The 22,928-nt window shown below is 45.3% G+C and overlaps 1 protein-coding gene and 1 long non-coding RNA gene across 23 annotated transcripts in view; one reads left to right on the forward strand and one right to left on the reverse strand.

The window, feature by feature from the left end:
• Positions 1-22,928, forward strand: part of LOC135910907 (inversin-like) — a 686,529-nt gene that overhangs the window by 653,711 nt on the left and 9,890 nt on the right. For 16 of the 22 annotated variants that reach the window (XM_070533476.1, XM_065442974.2, XM_065442973.2 and 13 more), the window contains one exon: positions 2,562-2,821. The exons of the other annotated variants lie outside the window; for them this stretch is intronic. In XM_070533476.1, coding sequence (XP_070389577.1) covers positions 2,562-2,821 — 260 coding nt within the window. The remainder of the gene's footprint in view (positions 1-2,561; positions 2,822-22,928) is intronic. 22 annotated transcript variants of the gene reach the window in all.
• Positions 9,890-13,746, reverse strand: LOC139055335 (uncharacterized). The gene is made up of 4 exons (XR_011511679.1): positions 13,245-13,746; positions 11,460-11,625; positions 10,217-10,333; positions 9,890-10,039 (listed from the first exon to the last, which is right to left on the reverse strand). It is a non-coding gene; the product is annotated as an uncharacterized lncRNA (long non-coding RNA).

Below are 22,928 nucleotides of genomic sequence, written 5' to 3' on the forward strand. Positions count from 1 at the left end.
AGCTTCATTTTAACGCGGATGTTAGAGGGCAAATCATTAATAAAAATAAGGAATAAAGTGGGAGCAAGGACGCACCCTTGAGGCACCCCCGATGTAACTGGTACAATGGAAGAAATTTCATTGTTAGCAACAACATACTGAAAGCGGTTGGTTAGGTAATCTTCAATCCAATTGACAATAGAACCATCGCCAAAAGTTGTTTTCAGTTTGCTGATTAGTTTTCGATGGGTTACTCTATCGAACGCCTTCGAAAAATCTAATGCTATTAAGTCAACTTGTTTTTGATTATCAATGCTTTGGGATAAGTCATGTGTTACTTGAAGTAATTGGGTTATTGTTGAAAGTCCCCGCCGGAAGCCATGCTGGATAGGCGATAATATTTCTGCTTGCTCTAGATAGCTCGTGATATGTTTTAATATGATGTGCTCTAATAATTTCCCTACAGTGGACGTTAGCGATATTGGTCTGTAATTACCAACATCACTTTTGCTTCCTGCTTTATGAACGGGGATTACTTTTGCTATTTTCCATTCCTTTGCAAGGCTACATGTTGATAAGGATTTGCTAAATGTTAGGTGTAGATATTTCGCGTTGACTTCGGCATATCTTTGAAGAAAAGTGTTTGGAATATTGTCCGGGCCGTTTCCTTTTTTTGTGTCTATTGATAGTAATAAGTTCAGGACTCCTGACTCAGTTATTGTTGGCATGCCTAGCGGTGTCTGGTTGTAGTGATTCACCTCCGGAATGCGACCATCGTCAGCAGTGAACACAGACTGGAAGTATGTGTTTAATGAATTTGCAAAACTCAAATTTTGTTCCTGAGAATTGATAGTGTTGCTTTGTTTTTGGGGGCTAAGATACTTCCAAAACTCTCCAGGGGAATGTTTTAAAACGTTAGGAAGCGTAACTGAAAAGAAATGTGCTTTCGCTGTACTAATCTTTGCTTTCATTTCATTAACAGCACACGTGAGTTTACGTTTATGTTGAGGGCCTTTTTTTGTTTTGAGCAATTGTCTTAGTCGCTTCACTTTGCTCTTCGCATGAAGGACATCACGTGTTATCCATGGGTTATTTCTATTAATTCGTTTGGTTCTTATTGGAATATAGTTATTGATGCAGTGGGATACAATGGCTTTAAATCTTTCCCATATTGTGTCTATATCAGTGTCTGAAGAATTAGCGAGTTCTTCAAATGACTGATACTCCAAAATTAAGTAATTAACTATGCTTGAGTCGTCAGCTTTTACGAAGTCTGGATAACTAGTTTGGGAAATAGAATGATTTGTTGCGGCCCGAATGGAAGTAGTGCATAATGTTAATTTGTGATCTGATATTCCATCTAGCACTGCTAAGTTAGTTTTATTGATCGAAAAGTGGTTGCTCAGAAAGATGACGTCAAGAATGTTGGATGCATTGCCTTGAACACGTGTGGGCTCGTTGACAACTTGTGACAAGTCAAAACTAAGCATAATATCAAAAACAATTTCTGAACAAGGAGAGCGATAACTCATGGTTGGCCAGTCGATATCAGGAAGGTTGAAATCCCCGAGAAGGATCAGCCGGGATTTTGGTACATGAAGTTCCATATACTGATATAATGCTGTCACTGCGCGTTCATCAGTCGAAGGGCTACGGTATATACAACCAACATTGATAGTCGCTGCACCAAAACTAAGTTTGCAAAAAAGTGCTTCAGCATTTTCGACTTCTGGTAAGATAGTGAAAGGAATTTTTTTATTTATTAGTAAAGCAACTCCTCCCCCTCGCGTTAATCTGTCTTTGCGCACAATCACATGGTCGGGTGGGGCTATTTCTTTGTCCTGTATGTCATCTGTAAGCTACGTTTCTGTAATCGCCATAAAGTCGGGCTCTAGGCTGATAAGAAGAGACTCTAGTGCGTCAAGCTTATTCAAGATACTACGCGCATTTACGTTTGCAAAGGTTATTTGTTCCGTTTTTGGGGCGGTCGGGGGCGTAGGTGTGGTCCAATTCCTTCCTGGTTTTATTGGCCTTTACTCGCATTTGTCTGTGCCATTACAGGTACCCGGCAGTTCTTTTCTTCATCCCACTGGAACAATTCTCCGTTGATTCGGACTTTATCGTAAACGAGCGCCACCTTTGCACCGGAATCTTTCATTAATTTTACACTAACCCACAGTTCTTTCCTTATGTCGCGTACTCGGACAGAGAAATCTTCACTGATCGCGTATTCAGTATTTTTAAGTTTGCGACCGTTTTTTAGCACAAGAGTCTTGTCACGGAAGTCAAGAAGTTTATCATCATTGCCACAATCTTGAATCGCCTTTATGATAGCTGGCTCTTTCATCTGTTCGTCCGCCTCAACTCCCAAATTGTCGCACACCAAGAAGTATAACCTCGTCAACCTTCTAAGATCTATGGCAGCTGCCTCGACTGGTGGTTAGAACTGTTTTTCTTAATTTGTGCAAACAGACAATATGCAACAAATTCCCGATTCCTAGAACTATCAAAATGAACAAACAACATTTTAAGTCTGGCGAATCAAAAAGAAAAAAAAACAACGCGCTCACTTACGGTTGCAGCACCCTGCCATCTGGTTCATTGGTCCGCTGTTCCCGGTTCCTCAGGACTCCCTGGGTCGAAGGCTCGCTCTTCTTCGCTACTCCCAGTTCCTCAAGACTACTTTGGACGAAGGCTCTTTCGTCTTCGCTGTTCCAAGGTCCTTGGACGAAGGCTCTTTTTCGCTGTTCCGGGTTCCTCAGTATTTCTCTCGACGAAGGTTCATCCGTATCGCTGCCACCAGTTGTTGCTTTTGGAGGCGATCCTACCGCTGCCACCAGTTGTAAGTGCTTAGGAGGACGTCGGGATGAAAAACTGGAGGTTTATTTACATTATTTACAGTGAGACGACCAAGAAATTAACACTCATAGAGTAATTACGGGCCGGCAGCAACTCGGACGCTGCGGCCCGAGGTAAGAAGCTCGAAAGAGATGAATCAAGGAATGCTCTCTTGCTGCTCCCGGTCTGTGTCTTTTAAGCCCTTCGGTGTCTCGAAGTCACGTCACGTTCGGCCAATCGGCGGGCCCGCTCAGGTGACGCCATTTTCGGCCAATGGTAGGCGCCCGTGCGATTGTGTCACACCCGGCGGAGAGGGTCGCTCCTTGGTCCCCAATTGTCCGAGTGCTTACTTCTCTCTGCGGTCTTGCCTTCCCGGTCTGCAACTACCGTGACAAAGGCGGACGGGGGGGGGGGGGGGGGTTGCTGCCAGGGCTTCACGGTGCATTACACCCGTCTTGCCTCTTGGACCCACATTACCCTGGAACATTGCCAGGCTCTCGCTTCACTTTCGGGAAGTCAAGTCTCCAGATGCGGTGTACGAGATGGGGGCCGCCAACTTGCTTGCACGTGCGGCGCCTCGGGAATGTGGTATACGTGCTTCTGCGCTCCTTAATTAGCTGTGGCGCGATTCGATGTGGTCTGGTGAGCTCGAAGGAGGCTCATGAAAAGGTCCCGTATCTAGCACTAGGCACTACGGAGGAGGTTTCTTGGCGCGTGTTGTAGGCGTTTGTCCCTAGGCATGCCTGCCTTGCGTAGTGCTGTCGAGTTTGTTTACGCTCAGACGTTGGTTACTTGCGCAGTAAAATAGATGATGCAGCATGCACTAACGCCCGATTTGTCGACCGCTGTGTCAGCAGACGGTCTCGCACCTGCGGTGGTCGTGCTAAGTCAGTAGTGGCGGATTAGCGCGTGTAGTAGGCGTTTGTCCCCAGGCATGCCGGCATTGCGGAGTGGAGTCGAGATTATTTACGCTCAGGCGCTGGCTGCTGGCGCGGTAAAATAGGTGAACCAGCGGGCATTGACGCCTGATTTGGCGACCGCTGTGTCGGACAAACTGTCTCGCACCTGCGGCGCTCGTGCTAAGTCACTCGTGGCGGATCATAGCTTTCTCGCGGCTTACAGTGGTGTACCCTGTAAATAGCATCACAGATGTTTGTGTGAGAGCAGTACGTACCGTAGTTGAGCCCGGGCCGCATATATTGAAAATCTAGAAGTCAGATCTCCTTAGCAACCGTGGTTGAACGCAAGTGGCTGAAAGGCCGCCGGTGACTATGACTGACTCAGCGCCGCAGGCCTGAGAAAGTCTGTCCGACGTACCTTCAGAGGCAATGTTTTGACTGCTCTTGCAGAAGACGCTGGGCGCGGTAGTGCTGCCGTCCAAGTTGGTGGCTGGACCTAATTATATTTATTCAATCGTGTAATCGTCTAATTGTAACAACGTGTCATTCTTTCGCATTATTGGCGGCGCCTCCAGGACACCAAAGCGGCAACGGGGACACCAAAGCTACAACGCGGACTGGCCTGTGGGTGTTGGCTCGCCGATACCTACGCCTGCCAGGAGTATAAGATCGGCTGTCCGCGAGGGCGGACAGCCGATTTGTTATGCAAACACCCCCGCCACGCTTCGGCCTCCGCGGCCCCAACCCACGGGCCGCCCTGCTTCCAGTATTGATACCCCGCTACCCCTTGGGTGGACTGGAGATCCTGCGCTGCTTGCTTTATTAAGCCCGGGATACATGGAGCGGGAAACCAACGTCCAGGCGATGAAATACGCCCGGCGGCGAACGCTCGCCGTGCGTCCAAAAATTTGACTCCCACCGCCTACCCGATCCGATCGGGAAAACGCCGCTGGGCGAAAATCGCCCTCGTAAGTGGCGGGAGTGCCTCGCTAGCTCACCAGGCGTCGCGACGATTGATCTCCCTCCGACTTCCGGCAGCTGGTTGTTTTTAGCGTACTTTCAGTTTTCCATTGGAGCTTCCGTCGCGCGGCTATTTTTACGCGCGGCCGCGCTCAAGCGACGTAATGGGGGCGTTTGGGCTACTTTGACCGCGCATTTTCGGGTTCTCTGCGCGTGAAAGGGACGCCGTTGATCAGCCGGATATTGAATGTTTAAGAGTACAAATTTGTGTAAACTTATTTTTCGCCTACAAACTAAAGTGAGGTGCTCTCGAAACAGATAATAATTGTAAGTGCGGTTCAGATTTCTTACCAACCTAATCGAAGGTTCCATGGCGCAAAATAATGTGTGCATTATACTGCTTTTCTTCTTATTGTCTTTTTGTGTGTGTGTGTGGTGCTGCCCACATGGCTGCTTGTTCGCGGCGCCCGAAGCAGTTTTTTTTCTTTTTTTTCGCTTTTCAAAATGGAAATTACACAGGAAATGTTGTACAGGACATCTGGATCCCTAGCTCAAGGCTAGTTGGGATCCATGCCAGTTAATAATTCACAATCTTAACATCAATACGAAGAAGTATAATTAAGTCATATATACATAAACATTCAATTAGAACACAAGGCAGGGTACGTGTATTAGCTGCGAGAAACCGACAGAAAGGAATTTGTATTTAGTAAATTATACACTGCAAGTGAAAAGGGTAAACATGTGTACACAATCCAGATTAAAACTATGCAGATAATAGTAATGAGTGATAATGGGTTTTCACTGATAGTGAAAAACTTTTTGCTTGTTTTACTTCTGTTGGCAAGCTGTTCCATAGGAGTGCTCCAGTGTTGCTTAACCTTCGCCTTCCATATACATTATGCATTTTTGGCAAGAGAAAATTTCCCTTAAGTGCGCTGCGTGTATTGCTTCTGGAATGTAAAAAATGTGATACGCTCAAAGGACAGTTAGTGGTTATGCTGTTATGAGTATGCAATATAGTTTTATGATTCAGTAATAAATGAAAAGTCAGTATATTTAAACTTTGAAACAGCGGCATTGATTTAGCATTGTAGTCCGAAAAAGTTATAAATCGCAAGGCCCTTTTTTGAAGAAGTATGATAGGTTCAACGTATGAAACGTACGTATTACCCCAAGATGCAATACAGTAGGATAGATGGCTATGGAATATGCTAAAGTAAATTGTTCTCAGAGTGGCAGTGTCGAAGTAATAACGGCATTTATACAGCATAAAACAAGCCTTGCTCAACTTTTTACACAGCAATGCAATGTGAGGCTTCCAATGAAGATGCTCGTCTAGTGTGACACCCAAGTATAGAATTGAACTCACCCGCTCAAGGATATTATGGTTTAGAGAAAGCGAATGACAGTCTTTTAGTGGTGCTTTCCACGAAGAAGTAAAGAGAATATATTTAGTTTTCTTGATATTCAGAGTTAGCTTATTTGACGCGAACCACTGGTTAACACTCCGAAGTTCATTATTAGCCACTTGAAATGTTTTGTCCAAGGAGTCTAGCGCACAAAGTAGAACAGTGTCGTCTGCATACATCACAGCAGAGAAGTTTTCTAAGGTATCAGGAAGATCGTTTACAAATAAAGAAAAAAATATTGGCCCTAGTACTGACCCTTGTGGGACCCCTGTAACAATGTCAGAAACGTCGGATTTGGTATCTGCAATGGAAACTAGTTGTTTTCTGTTATTGAGATAGCTGCGGAAAAATTGAAGAGTTAGACCTCGGAAACCATAGCATTCTAACTTATTTAGCAGTATGTCATGATCCACAGTGTCAAACGCTTTCCTCACATCTAGAAATATGCCTAGGACACTTTTGTTGTTGTTCAAGTTAGAATTTATGTAGTCAGACAGAGCTAATACCGCTGTGCTTGTCGATCTTTTAGCTCGAAAACCGTGCTGGCAATATTTTTTTGTAAACTGGAATAACTTTAGCGATCTTTAGTAAATCTGGATATGTAGCAGTATAGAAAGAGAGATTGAATATTTTTTCTAATGGCATGCACAGTATATCAATACAATGCTTTAAGGCCACTGTGGATATTCCATCGTGACCAGTAGAGTGTTTGAATGGCATGCCGTTAACTACAGACACTATCTCCTCCGCTGTAATGTCCACAAAACCAAATGAGTTTGTCGACCTTTCTGGGTAAGTAATGGCTGAAACAAGAGGTACGTTATTAGATATTGCTTGGCCAATCGTACAGAAGTATGAGTTAAACGACGAGACTAAGGACTCCATAGATATTCCTAAGATTTTCAAGTCTGGCATTGTATATTCTGTAACCGATGGCTTAATTACCGAGTTGATAATGCGCCGTGCTCGCGTGCTCGCAAAGCTTGGTTTTGTGTTTCTTCATTGTCCCGACTCCGACGGAAGTATTACTGGCCGAAGCTACCCGCTACTGTAAAGCATCACGTTCAAACTTTTGCGGACTGCCAAAGACACAAAGCGCCTCCCGGCAAGCCTGCAGGTCTCTTACATCCTGTCGAGGTATACGAGGCCAGCCCTTTGCCCACGTTGGAATGGATTTCCTGGGCCCATTTCCAGCTTCTACAGTTGGCAACAGATGTATCATTGTTGTCACCTATTACCTGACGCGCTTCGCGGAGACAATCGCTACACAGCGGGGTGCAGCAGCTGAAGCAGCTCATTTTTTCATTGAAAACATGGCCCTTACGCACGGCGCCCCAAAGGTAGTCATCACAGACAGGGGAGGGGAACTTCACGGGTTCACTGCAAAGGTAGTCATCACAGACAGGGAAACAGGGGTTCACTGCCGAACTCCTTCACTCGGTTCTAAGAATCAGTGGTACAAGCTACCAGGAAACAACCGCATATCATCCCCGGACGAACTGAATAACCGAAGGGTTGAAATCTGGGCCAGTTGGTAGCCGAGCGTCTTAATAAGACCCTCGCAGACATGCTTTGCATCTATGTCAACGTAGAGCATTAGAACTGGGATCAGATTTTGGGTTACGTTACCTCCGCCTACAATACCGCTCGACAGGAAACTACTGGAATGACACCGTTCAGCTTGGTCCATGGTCGCAAAACTACGACAACGCTGGAAGCCATGCTGCCGCACGACTTTGACGACATACTTACCGACGTTGACGTATTCACCCAGCGCGCCGAAGAAGCCAAGACAGCTTGCCCGCGTACGTACCGGCACTCAGCAAGACCAAGATGCGAAACAGTACGACCTTCGACATAGGTCCGTTTTTTTCTACACTCCCGGCGACAAAGTATGGTCTTCGAAAAGCTCCTAAGACGGTACTTTGCGCCGTACAGAGTAATCCGCCGCCTGAGCGACGTGAATTACGAGGTCGTTCCCGACAGTGACAATAGCTCCAGTCGCTGCAAGTACTTACCCGAAGTGGTGCATGTGGTACGGACGAAGCCGTATCTGTCGACGTAACTCCTGCTTTTTTTTGTTGTTGTTCTCGTTGTTGTTTTTTGTGTGTGTGACTGTGCTGTTCTACTCTGTCCCATTGTCCCGCTTGCACTGCGCATCGGGAGGATGCTTGCTTCTGAGGGATACAAATGCCGCGCCAGTACTCCGATGAAGAAGAGGTCAACGAGTGTAGGCATGAGCGTTTTTGTCAAGGCGCAGTGAATAAGAAGTCGTAGCGGCGCTAGGTATGAAAAAGGCGACCCGCCGCTGAGCTTCCTGAATAGCGCTCTACGACCCCTGTATTTGAGGTTGCGACAATATAAGTACCATCATCATCATCAGTGGCAGCAGCCTGGTTACGCCCACTGCAAAGCAAAGGCCTCTCCCATACTTCTTCAACTACCCCGGTCATGTACTAATTGTGGCCTTGTTGGCCCTGCAAACTTCTTAGTCTCATCCGCCCACCTAACTTTCTGCCGCCCCCTGCTACGCTTCCCTTCCCTTGGAATCCAGTCCGTAACCCTTAATGACCATCCGTTATCTTCCCTCCTGATTACATGTCCTGCCCATGCCCATTTCTTTTTCTTGATTTCAACTAAGATGTCATTCCCTCGCGTTTGTTCTCTCTCCCAAACTGCTCTTATCCCTTAACGTTACAGCTATCATTCTTCTTTCCATAGCTCGTTGCGTCGTCCTCAATTTAAGTAGAACCCTTTTCCTAAGCCTCCAGGTTTCTGCCCCGTACGGGAGTACTGGTAATACCTTAGTATAGATACCTTAGTATATGGATAAACGATGGCAATAGATATATGGAAACACAGGAAAAAACAGTAACAGTAAAGGGGAAAAGAAATGCACACTGTAAAAAATTGTCCGTTGTTTTTACGGGAATTCGACCGTCAGTTTTGGCTGCCAACTTGTTCCCGTAAAAATTACGGATCTCAGTTATTCTTAGTCACGGGCCTTGCCCGTGAAATTCACACCTTTCCAGTAAAAATAACGCAGACCCGTAATTTTTTTTTACGGGTACCGCCAGTAAATTTTACAGTTCCTGCTGAAAATCACTCGTCAGTTGTTTTACTTTGCTATTAAATACCACCGTTACGGCATCAATTCCGCCGGCGAAAATGAAGCTAGACGCTGCACAACTGCATCTTTAATTTCAATATTGAACATAGTGTCGCTTAAAAACAATATATTCGCATGCTTTACTTTTAATCGCTTGTTTCACGCGGTCTGACTGTTCCAAATCTGAATGTTCTAGTCAGGGTAGTCGGGATGCGGAACTCTCCCCTTCCTGCAACAAGATATATCGCACTTACTGACTGAAGCTGAAATAGGGTGCAACACAACTAAGCACCAATGCAGTGCAAATACCGCATCAGAGAAAATATGCAATATACTGAGACAGCTGCCAGTAATTTGCAGGTAATTAGGGGCACCATACTCCTGGCCACTATTTTGTAGCGATGCCTTATTCTTTGCTATTCTTATAATCCACCACAAATGGCTGTCTGATCCTATTGATAATGAGGGCACACCGTCGCTCTGACCAATGGCCAAGCACGAAAAAGTACAGAATCAGAAAAGGCATCGCTACAAAATATCAGCCCTGTCAACGGATCAAATACAAATAAAGTAAGCGAGGAGCTTAACTTATTGTAATGGCCAGCTCACGTTTTGAAGCACCACTGATACAGAATGAAAACTTTACACTGGGAAACATCCAGTGATGTTTTATAATGAACAACAAATATTTCAAAACACTTTATTGCACTTCACGTAGCTTTAAAATTATTTCTTGTGTAGATGACTTGGTGAAAGGGAACCATTTCTGTAGTTCGCATTGTAAGGTTCTGGGCTGCTTGGCAGACGAAAAAGTATCCCTGCGTGTGGTCAACTAGTCCATGCTGTGGGGCAAAGTAAAAAAAAATGACTCAGTGGGCTTCCAAATGCTATAAAGAGGTGCTTACACAGAATGTGAGTGCTCTTGAAAAGAGTGGTTTGCATTTTATGAAAGGTAGAATGACTTATAACATATTTTCAAAGCACAAAACAGAGAAGGCAGGTATATGGGGCAGACTTACCTGGACATTCCATTCACACTCAGTAATGCGCTGCACCAAGGCAAGAACTTTCTTGCTGACCGCCACATTTCCTTTTTTGCCCTTCCGTCCACGGTCTGGGTTTATGCCGAAAATGCCCTAAATGCCACCCCCCCCCCCCATTAAAGAGAAGGCAGGCAAAATTGCAATAAAGCCTATATATAACGGCAATAAAGAAATGATTCGGATAATCTGGAATATTTTTAATGCCACAGCTCGCGCTGATTTCAAGCATGACATACAAATAATACATTTTTTTTTGTTTTAAAGAACACCAGCCTACGAAAGGATTCAAAGTTGGACAAGTTGTTTTATGAGAAAGTTGAATAGGAAACTGTGCAAAAAAAATCTAGTAACCGACAACGCCTGCTGTGTACTTCTCGTCTTGTCCCCGATTTTCGTGCACCGTTTCTCCACCTAACACCCAGGAGATGTGACTTTTGACTTTATCATACAGGTGCATCTGGTGTAAGGTGCACGTGGGAGGTCTGACTGACTTTCATCATAGAAAAAAGCCACAGATGGGTTTTGCTTTTAGATGCAACAAATCTCTAAAGTGCTTTTATTCTTTAATGTGAACACATTTTACCTATGGATATTTTAGACCTGCTTATTACCTTGGGGGCTTGAAAACTGAATATAAATCTCGCTGCTATAAATATGGGAACAGCTTGACCTTCCAAATAACTCCAATAATTGATGGTAGCTCGCAGCAGGAACCGGAACGCATTACTTTTGTGTAATTTGAAACTTAGGCCTCAACATTTTTCAGCTTTACAGACGTGTACTATGAAGCTGAAAAAAGTGGACTAAGCTTCATATCGTCCAGTGTTATTTTTGATTACACAGAAGCAATGTCTGCTGGTTCCTGCTGCCAACTACCGTCAATTTCTTTTATCAAGCTAGGACACTGAATTTACAATATCCACAGCACTGTTAAAGGTGCTTGTATACAGTTTCGTTTTTTTAAGGCCAGTATAATATATGCTATTAATGCGCATGATGTAAAACAAATACAAGCATAAACAGAAAATCAAATATAATAATATTTGGGGTTTTACGTGCCAAAACCACTTTCTGATTATGAGGCACGCCGTAGTGGAGGTCTCCGGAAATTTTGACCACCTGGGGTTCTTTAACGTGCACCTAAATCTAAGCACACGGGTGTTTTCGCATTTCACCCCCATCGAAATACGGCCGCCGTGGCCGAGAAAATCAAATGTACCTTTGTATGAATTCAAGTGTGCATGACGCCTTCTCTGCATAACAAATGTGGAAGCAGCAGTAAGCTGCAAACAGCATGCGGAATGCTTGCTTGAACATCTTTGCTGCTGCCACAACATGGCCATCAACAAGCAATAGGTACTCTTCAGGCATCCAGATGTCATCACCTAAACAAAATGAAAAGAGTACTTGTCACTTTTACATGATAGGGCTGACTGCTGCATCAACTGTTCTTTACCAGTCGTATGCAAAGTATATGCATTCCAAAAGTTACGTTCTAGGGCACTTTCTAATTTTCACTGAGTGTTGTGTGCCACTTGTTCCTAAACCACCAGGTCTTTAGTTTTCTTTAAACCACAAAATAGTCTTGCAGGAAAGAAACTATAAATGGCTTTTGAAAACTATTTTGGGCAAAGTTATCAAGAGTATTTAAATAAAGAGAAGTGAAACTATAGGCATCCTCGAACAAAAAGAGCGTCTACCATATGCATACCCATTCAAAGACATAAATTTGCGACAAATTTGACCCAATTTTTTTTAATACTTGACTATGACTCATTTGCATACAGTTAGCGGTTTACAAGCCATTGCTATACAGTTACTTGTGAAGACTGCTGGCACATTAAAAATGCAGATACTGGCTCTCTGGCAGCATACCGAATAACAGAAAGCAACCCGAAAATGAACTGAATATTAAGGATATGTCCATGTAGTTGGCAGACTGCGTAACCCATGGAACTGCTATATGAAATATGTGGAAGAACATTAAAACTGCAATTCAGCGACAAAAATTTTGCATAGAGCCAAAAAAAAAAACAGGCTCAGTGATCAAATGTATGCTCTTTCACTTGTTTTCAGTCAAATTAACTATATAGCATGCTCATACTTCCCTACATGGTACACACGAAGATCACTGTTTAAAGGGAATAATAACACATATTGGCAGCATTTTGTTGCTGAACTGTCCTGAGAAAACCGAGTACTAAATATTAATTTTGGCTGTTGTGTAGTAAGCTCTGTCGTTAACATAATGAGACCCTAACATACTGTCAGCATAGGATATTCACAGGAAGTCATTAGTTATATTTTTCATCACAGGTTTCACGGCTTATGTGGAAATTATAGAAATGGTCCCAGTGAATATTTATTGTAAGTCAATATTTGTAAAATTCAAGAGAGAGAGCATGCGGTTTAAAACACTTGCCTTGAAATATCGGCTTCAAGTATACCAACATTCCATATTGGTTTGTAAACCCTTGTATATGGAGGTCTCAGTTGTAGAACCATATGCAGTGCTGATGTACTTGGCACCAACATTTCCAGCCTAATATTTCGAACTAGGTGCTTGCGTTAGATATTTCCAAAAATGCCCCAGTCTAAAACAATAACTAGCCCTAATTTTCCGATCACTATACTTGGTATAAAACAGAGAACAAAAGTTACATACTTTAGTTTATTACACCGTCTTAACGTTCATTTCGCATTATATTGACTTCTTTTCTCAATAACTAGACTGTGAACACCAAATTTTATTGGTCTGCCGTTCCGTAAATAAAAGAGGCCTGTACAACAGTGAAATCATCACTACGGCCTGCTTTCTGTAGCATGGCAGTGTAATAGGTCAGCCCATAACTGCAAGTGCCTCATGTAATTCGTTAAGGTAAATCATCAAAACACTCGGGGCTATACGGCTGCTACATTATAACTTCTTTATCCAATAAAAATTGAAGCTTTTTGGCACCATTTATAGCCAACGAAATGCCAAATATACGTTGAATGCACGTACCTGCTGCGATTATGCAGGGAGAAAGCGGTGTGTCCTCAAATCAAATCAACCTGTCTTACAATAGACATGGCTGCAAATGGGTCGCACACAGTCCGTGGCATGCGAGCACACCAAAGAGAGAACGTCCAGAGTTCTTGCGGTGACGGGCGGAGAAGAGAAACATAGTTGAGGAAGCCGCAACGTGAACCACCTCGACTTCCCCAATGGCGCTGCAACGCCCGCTTCCGCCGCCGCGCCGCGATCTGCGAACAAGGCCACAACGCTCACAACAAAGGCGGCAGCGGGCTCACGAAAGCATGCAAAAGTGACGAAGAGCACTGCATCACGTGTAGTGCTCAGACTGGATAGCGAACAATTTGCAACAGCACTACCACGTGCGCAAGTCAATGAATGTGCCAAACCCGTTTAAATCAAAAGCGGGAGAAAGCAAACATGGCGAAGCCGAAGAGTGGTGCGGAAGCGTTCCGCAGGCGACACCGCAGACTTGGCAAGCTCAACCGCTAGCTCAACACTCAAACAAGATCGCATACGCTTCGCAGAACACCACTGACCCGTGCATAATGGCTCGACCTACCTGCACTTACAAGGCGCCCAACCGTTCTTCTTTGTGTGCACTTGTTACGATTTCCACTTGGCTCCAAAGCCGTCGGGACGGCCGAAGTTGCTGTAGCGTGCGTCTTGCCTTCTACAGAGCGCGCTAATGCCTTTGCGCATGCGCGTTTCGCGCGCTGCGAACGGCCGGCGCGCCAATGAGCATCCGCGCAGCTCGTCCTTCTTCTCTCTAAACTCCTCTCTCTTCGTCCCTCTCCAGGCTCTCGAAGCTTTTTAACAGTGGTGGCACTGCTTTCTAATTTACGGTATAGATTTGGCATATTTTACGGCATATCTGCCGTAAAAAAAACGCAATTTTTTACAGTGCAGCCATAATGAAGCACAGAGCGCTCTGGGGATACAATAGGTACGAGGTGCTCCGGGGTATGTGGAAAGGTGTAATGGTTCCAGGACTTACTTTTGGAAATGCGGTTGTTTGATTTAAATCAAGAATACAATCAAGACTCGATGGGAACCAAAGGTCAGCGGGACGCCTTGCATTGGGCGCTCACGGGAAGGCTACAAATGAAGCTGTGCAGGTTTGTATGGGCTGGACAAGTTTTGAAGTGAGAGAAGCTCACAGTAAAATCGATTATGAAGAACGACTGAGGAACCTGGAACAAAGTAAATGGGCTAGGAGAGTGTTGAGTCATATGTACAGGAAAACATTGGCTCACAGTGGAGGAAAAGAACTAGGAAGCTTACCAGCAAGTATACGGCCTGTAGGTTGGGCAACACGGCAACAAAGAAGGTCAAGCGGAAAGTCAAAGAGGCTGAAATAATCTCATGGGTGGCGGCAATGGAAAAAAACCTGCCATGAGTAACTACTTAAGAGGAAAAACGAAATCATGGTAGGAACAATTTACGACAACTGAAAGGGAAGCTCATTACTTTTCTAAGCGAGATCGGGATGCCTTAGAACGCGCACCTATAAAGCGATATATAAGAAGGAAGAAGCACGTGCTTGCTGCAGTAAAGATAGGGAAACGATGGAGCATGTTTTACTGGAATGGGCAGACGTCTACCCTGCGGTCGATTTTAGTGCCACTGGTCTCCTTGAAGCCCTTGGATTGAGCGAGAGCAGTGGAAAAGTGAACATGTCCGCAATAGGGATTAGTAAGGGACGATTGGAAGATTGGGGGAAGAAAAGTAGGGAAACAAAAAACGGAGACGTACAAAACCAATGTTCGCAATAGGGGGTCAGAAAATTTGGTTGTGGGAGTTCATGGTGTTTCTTTTTCTCTTTTTTAACCTAGGTCGGACCAACGTTACTAGACTAGCTTCAGTTGTAAAACTCTCCGCCCGCGCGCTTACAGCCGGTGTCGCCACTTCTGTGACAGCCGCCAGATGGCAGCGCCGTTCCATCGGGCTCCACTGCAGACGCCTCGCCGCAGCCTTCAGCCCGTGCGGACGGGCAGTTGGCGCGTGTTTCACGCTCGCTAGCGTTCTCCCTTGTCCGAATTAGTGATACCATGAGAAAGCGGTATCCACCTACAGCAATAAGATTTATCGGGCAAGTTGGTTCATACTGTAATAAGGGTAAACTGCACGAAAGAAAGAAACGCATAGAGCGAAGCGCGGAAGCTGTGTTTTTTCCTGCCGTCTTAACGTTTCGCGCAGTTTAGGCTCAGAAGCCTGAACATTTGGCCAAAGGGTGTGATTAGGATGATCTTCATCCCCACCGAGGCTTCTCGCCACGCCAAAGAAGCGCAACAAAAAGAAAGATGAGGTCAGTCTTTGAACACACAAGCCACACACACACACACAAAAATATCATCTGCTCTTCCACTCCGTGAAGATGGTTAACCAGCGAAGCTGAAACGTGCGGCCCGTGTTTATCACTGGGTTAATCTAGAGGATTCATTAAAGTATTTCTTAATTATGCGGTAACACACACAATCGGCTGCGACAGAGAGAACGACGTCACTGACGATATGCCCGTAGTCCGCCGTTGTCGCTTGCGTTCGACGTCTCGAGTTTGCTCGGAGGCGTGATTAGCTGCTTTCGCCCGATTTGCGATTATTCAAAATTAAGTTTCTTCAGAAATTAAATCTATCCGTTACGTAAGACAATGAGTGGCTCATACTGCCTTAAGCAATGGCCCCTCCCACCGTAAACGCGGCCTCCCCATTAGATGACAGAAGTGAAATTCTACGCTGGAATGATGAACGGCAACGCAGCCAGCTGTGGAAGACGACGATGAACGTAGGAGCAGTGGCACGAGCGCGTGTGCCGGTCGGCACAAGGAATAGCCGAATTCATGGCCGTGGTGCTAGCATTACGCAAATTAGGACCATCAATTACGTCAGCCGTGATAGTTACTGATTCTTTAGCATTGTGCTCATCCCTTACTGCTTCTAGTGATTCTCGCGTGATGAGGACATTTCAATCATTGGTACCTGGTTACTTGAGAAGCGTGCGTTTGATTTGGGTGCCCGGCCATAAAGGACTAATCATTAATGAAATTGCAGACTCTCTAGCCAAGGCATCGATAAGTGGCCCGATTCTTCCTTGCTGCCCTTTGACTGCTTATGTAACTGCAGCTAGATTTCGCAGGAGTATCATTATACAGTCAGTATCAGGCTCCGAAATTACTAACTCTGTGGAGTACGGACATCTCCTGCACCCTTGGAACAGAGATTTTTGCCGAACACGGAAAATTAAAGTGTCCATCACGAAGCTGCGCTGCCGTATACCTGCATTGAACTTCTACCTCCACTGGTCTGGTCTGGTCCCCTCACCACTGTGCTCATTCTGTGGCGAAGCGATCGACCATTTCTTGTTGTCTTGCAGACGTTTTTCTATTATAAGAAAACGACTACTCGAAATCCCGCTTCGCTCTATTGGTCTGAGTTTATCAGTGCCTGTGATCCTATCTTTTGGAGCCTCCATTGTTGGGTTCAGCAACAGAAATGTTTGCTTGGCGATCCAAAATTACCTCATTGAAACTAATCGATTTCCATGTTAGATTGATCGTTCTCCCTCCCAACCATAGCTTTCTTTTATTTCTTATCTTTTATTAATTATTATTATTATTATTGTTATCTTATACCCGGTTTTCATCTGATTATTTCTTTTTTTCTCCAAACACAAAACGTTTACTTTTAAACTCACACGCCCAAATTGTTAACTCCCTTGTTATCATTATTATTTTAGGCGCCTAATTAAACCGCCCGATTCTTGGCCAATCCCCCACTGTGGGTATGTGCCACGGCCACTCAGGACAACAACAACAACAACAACAGAATCGCTCTGTTCCACGCCGAGCGAAGCGTCGCATTGCTGGCGGCACAGAAAAAGCAGCGCGCCGAACTGTCGACATCGTTCCGATAGCCGCCTATGCAGCCAGGTGCGCAGCACGTCGGCATCGTCTGCTTATATTCTCAACAAACTCGGCGAAAGCTACAGTTTCGCGGATTACATGCTTGCTGAAATTCGCCTTCAACAACGAACCACACAATACGCTGCACCGCGCGCTTCGTCCGGCCCGCCCGCGTAGCCGGCTAGTGAGGAAGTGAAGCCGGGCGCGACTGCAGCGCCACGAAGGCGCGGGCGGGTGGCGGTTCCGCGCAACGGCGCCGAGTTTTAAAACTGAAGCTAGTCTAGTAACGTTGGGTCGGACATTAGGTAGTATAATAGCAAGAGCTTGGTGGCGCAACCCACCGCCCCGTTCCAAAGGGGACACACATAATATCCATCCATCCATCCATCCATCCATCCATCCATCCATCGATTGTCTTACTCACTTTAGCACTTCTTCGTTTTCTTCTCGTGATGCATTTTCATGCCTGTTACTTGCCATTTGTACTGATTACGTACGTTAACTATGGTGAGGTTTGCCCCGTACCAAGTGGTCATAACAAATCTATGATTCAACCTTACATCATAGTTTTATCTTGAATTATTATTTTATTTTCACCATCATTTCCCTTTACTGTGCATTTTAATTTCGTGTTGTCAGCGCTTCAAATTATTTCTTTAACTTTAGCGGCCTGATAAGATAGGTCTCCCAGCCACGGCTGCTGGAGTCCGAACAGCACATGACAAGCCGTATTCGAGCACGAGCAGAAATGCTGCGTCAAGCCGCACCTATGTTCATCATCGGCGTCAACAGCACAGCCTATACATATAGGAAATAAACTTGCAGAATCGAGACAGCGGATCACTGCCGAGCATCACAGAAATTAGGAAGACAACGCCTGTTATCATCGAAAACGCATACCATTCGGCCTTTTATACAAAACCTACGGCTGAAAACCTCAGTCTCTTCGCCGATTTAGCCTCCGAAACCTTTTTTTTTAATTTCTAATTGTATTTCAATGTAAACTTATGGGGGGTTCCAATAGAACCTCCTTTTTATTTACTTTAAAATTGGCGTTATTTCGTGGCATAGAGCGGATGGTGGTACGGGCGCATCCTCGCTTTTGTGTTGCTCTTTTTTTAGCATTTTAGGGAAAAAATTTGCTTCGGACGGCGTCATCGCTGAAACATCGACGCACGCAGCGATGCACGCACAAACGTCACGTGCCGTCCTTATTGGCGCTCGGACAGTTGGGGAGGCGCAGTGTACCTGAGACGGTCCCAGTACACTGGTGTCCATCATTTACTGGAGAGCCACGTCCAGTGCCCACTGGCGCACGCCCATTGACCTTGGGTTGCAGCTGCGAGGTCTTTTATCGCGCGTGTCAACGAGCAGGAGTGCAGCCTGGTTTCTCCGCGAATAAGGCTGCAAATGGCTCCGACGTGTGCGCCAGCTGTCGTCCTTGCACATCCGCGATGGTAAATTTCTGTACAGTGACGAGTACTTTGAACGGCAGCGTAGTCCTTAGTGCTTTGCACAGGGTAGATGGCCACGGCAGACGGAAATAAATCACCCACCTATGTAATTCGTAAGCCACAACTTTCGAAATGGAGTACCAGGCTATCGCGCACTATAAAACCACCACCAAAAAGCGTGGGCACTCTCAACCCAGGGCAATAAGTAGACAGTTTTTATCGCGAATATATTCAGGCGCACGGCAGTATGCGCTCTGTAACGCAAGCACGGTTGTATGTCGATAGCGAGGATGGCAGCGCCGCATAACCTCTGCGCCCTCGATGGCGTTCGCATCAGCGCGTCGGAAGAGCTCCTGGGTGACCCGAACATATTCGAGCAGACTTTGGTCCCTGTGCTGTGTTCGGGTGTCCAGCTCGCAGCGGATGTATAATCGGCCGGCAGGAACAGTGACCGGAAGAACAAAGGCAAAGTGTTCCTGGGGCTGGAATGGGCTCTACAGACGCATCCAACGTGCTGGGGCATCGCGCAGAGTAACGGACAGTATGCGTGAGAGCAAGTCCTGCTCTGAGACAGTGGAAACGGTCCGGTAAACAAAAAGTTCGCCGAGGAAGTCCGTGACAGACTTCTGGGAATCGTTTCCGGTTAACGTTGCAACCCCCTATGTCAATTTCATTATGTACGGTTGCCTACATTCGTGAGCCGTGCGCATGGCGCTCTCGAGCTGGGCCGTCTCTCCACAGAACTCAGCAATATGATTTGACGTGGCAGTCTGGTCGTGTCGCAGCTCACCGCAGTCCGAAGCAGCCTTGCCTGCCGAAGAACGGGTCACCAAGAGAAACGAGCAAATAAGGCAGGAAAGTAAAACCGCCGTAAAGCGCTGCACTGGAGCAAAGCGGTAACCCTTTGCAGCAAGAAACTACTAAGCGATCAAATGCTGAACAAATCGCGACAGCAAAATAAGAACGACAAACGGAATGAAAACCCTCGGTGCCTATCTCCAAGAACCACCAGCTGGCTTCACGTTGAGCTCCAACACTCAGGGCCGTGGCTTCTGACGCCCCGACGGCCACCTGAGTCTCTCGGAGAGTAAGTCAGGCAGACGACCACTTTTACTGTAGGTCGCATTCGAACTCTGAATGCCACACGGCTGCCAGCGCAGCTCCACTCCGGGCAGGTCCAATTGCGCGCCACGGACGTATGCCCCGGAACAACATTATGATCGCCGCGCACAGCACACACACGCACGCACACACACGTATACATACATACATACATACATACATACATACATACATACATACATACATACATACATACATAGTTTTTGTCAACACTATGTATTAGAACATATTGTTACGGTGCATTTGGATAGGACCGTGCGCGCAAGTGGGAGACGAAGAGAAAGTTATAGACTGTCTCCTGGAGCTGTGACCTTTGTTTTAGCCGGCGTGATTACCACTAACTTTTCCCCCATGTAAATAGTTGTACATACATTTGTGCATCGGATTTCCTCTTCCTAACATTTGGTGAAAAACATATAATTTTATTTTGTTTGTGGCGCGATGCTTATTACGTGACTTAATTTTCTCCCCGTTTGATGAAAGCCCGCTACATATCACAAAGCCGACCGCGTGTCTCGCTTGTGCGCCGCCGCAGCAGTTCCGCTGTCACGCATGATGCGAAAGAACTGAACGCCTTCTTCGTGCAGGGCTCAGTGGTTTGCAGATGCGCAGTGAAAAGGAGCGGGGGTAAATGCTAAAGAAGTTAAACTATGGGGTTTTTACGAACCAAAACCGCGGTCTCATTATGAGGCACGCCGTAGTGGGGAACTCCGGAATAATTCGGACCACCTGAAGCTCCTTAACGTGACCTAAATCTTAGTACACGGGTGTTTTCGCATTTCGGCGCCATCGAAATGCAGACACCGTCGCAGGGATTCGATCCCGCGAACGCATACTTAGCAGCCTAACACCGTAGGCACTAAGCAACCACGGCGGGTAAATAGTAAAGAAATCAAAGGAGCCAAAGCCAAGCCTCGCGATGCCAAACTTATTTGGAAATAGAAAGAAACGTCTTAAAACCTTGTCAAAATATTGCTCCGAGATTTTTCACATGCCGTTGGCGCAGCTACAGGAAGTCTTCAAGAAGTGCACATCCAAATGACGTTTAAACTGAGACTTCCTTTAGATGTTTCGCTTATCCTGAAAGATGTATTTAGACGTTCTTTGGCTCTTTCTTTGTTTCATATGTATGTGCTAAGTACACGAAACCAAAAAATGGCTACCTGTAAGTGGGTGCCCTTAACTAAGCTTAATGGCTTAGGGTGCTTTAGAATGTGGAGTTCAAATGAAACACACGTTAGAGACGTCACCTTTGAGAGATACGTAAAATGTTTCGCAGATACACCTGCGTAGCGTTAGTTGTAACTGCTGCAGAAATACTTCCCCACCGGGAAATAGCTGATAGTGCGAGATCAGCAAAAGTTCGGGCGTTATTTTGCTTACAAAAGTTGCTTTAGAATACCACGTGTTCTACTGAGCCTTTTCTCCTCGCTTATAGTGGCCTAATATTTCTGGCTCGTATTCATTGTCCTCTCCTTACAAGTTTCCTCATTCCGAGGTGCGTGTTTCAACTTCATTTATAAAATAATTTCCGAGAAAGAAATTATGGGAAAGTAGTGCACCGGACCGAGCTAAGGGGGCACGCGTATCACTGGTGTATCATAAACTAAAGATAAATGGACGCATGTTTGTTTGGGATCAAGAGCAAAATGAACGGCGTCTTTATAAAAGCCGGAGTGACAAGATCGATAAATACGAAACGACTCCAACAGCAAGTGCGCATAACCGGCATGAATCCTTTCACTCGGATAGTTCTGCCAGCAGTTCAAGAAAACCGCCCCACTCATAGCTACGAATTCTTGTGCAAAATGCCCGTAGCATTGTTAATAAAGTCACAGAACTAGAATATATTCTACTGGCGCATAGTCCCCATGTAATATCACTTACAGAAACATGGCTACGTGAGGGAATACGCAGTGATTTCTTTGTTCCTTCCGGGTACAAATTCTTTAGGTGGGACAGAGATTCACGAGGTGGTGGGGCTGCCATCATAGTTGAAAATTCCGTCCAAGCTTCTACGATTGACTGCAATGTTCCCGAAAGTGTATGGTGTAAGCTTACATTCGAAAACAATTTACTTCATTGGCGTAGCATACAGACCACTTGCGTCTTCACCAGCGTTTCTGGATCTGCTAAGCGAATTCTTGGTTGACCACGTTAACAGGAACACGAGGCTGATAATGGCTGGAGACTTTAATTTGCCTCACAATAACTGGCAAAGTTTATTGCCCGTCGAGACAGAAACAATTAACTCAGAAAAGCTCATGGAAATAAAATTTTTGCCATTGCTCAGTAGAAATTTTTCACGAACCAACTAGGGTTACAGAAAAGTCAAAGCCATTATTGGATCTTGTTTCCCTATCGCACAACATAATAGATTATGCATTATATATGTTTAAGCGCGTATCAGACCATAAAATGTTGTCTTTAAATTTACAGACCAGTGTGTGCAATGTAGGGAGACCGTTTCTTCCGGTAAAAGTAAAAGACTTTAAAAATGCAGATTACACCGCCATCATCTATTTTTTAGAATTACAGTTTAGTTATTTCGAGCAGGCATCAAAGTGCGAGTCTATGGAGCAATTGAGGCAAAGATTTAAAAGTAGCATCATAGCTTGCGTCGAGCGCTTTGTTCCCACTCGTATTAAAAAAATGCGCAAACGCAACCTCTGGATAACACGCAGCATTATCCATATGAAACGGAAAAATTCAGAAATTTGAAACGGAAGTGGAAATCGCTTCTTTCAGTCTGTTTATACAACAGAAAAAGGTGATAATATACGCGAATACATCAACGGCGACATGAGGACCGCAGTGGAACCAGTTATTATCAGCCGTTAAGGCGAAGAAAGGAAGTGAACCCGATGGTCTACCAACTGAATTCTTGAAACGATATGCCGAATGGGTTTCCCTTTACTTAGAGATAATATTTGCGAAGTCATTTCAAACTCATTCACTTCCACAAGACTGGCGCAATGCAATAGTAATCCCTGTTTTTAAAAATGGGAACCGTACGCAAGTGAACAATTACCGACCCATATCCTTGACGTCAGTTTGCTGCAAGGCCCTAGAACACATTATTGCAAAAAATATTATTAGTTTTCTCGACACTAACGAGTTACTTTCCGCAATGCAGCATTCCAAAGCAATCAATCACGTCAATCCGATCACGTCGGCTCCCTTTCCCAAGAAGAA

The sequence above is a fragment of the Dermacentor albipictus genome, chromosome 2 (assembly GCF_038994185.2).
Source record: "Dermacentor albipictus isolate Rhodes 1998 colony chromosome 2, USDA_Dalb.pri_finalv2, whole genome shotgun sequence".
NCBI lineage: Eukaryota > Metazoa > Arthropoda > Arachnida > Ixodida > Ixodidae > Dermacentor > Dermacentor albipictus.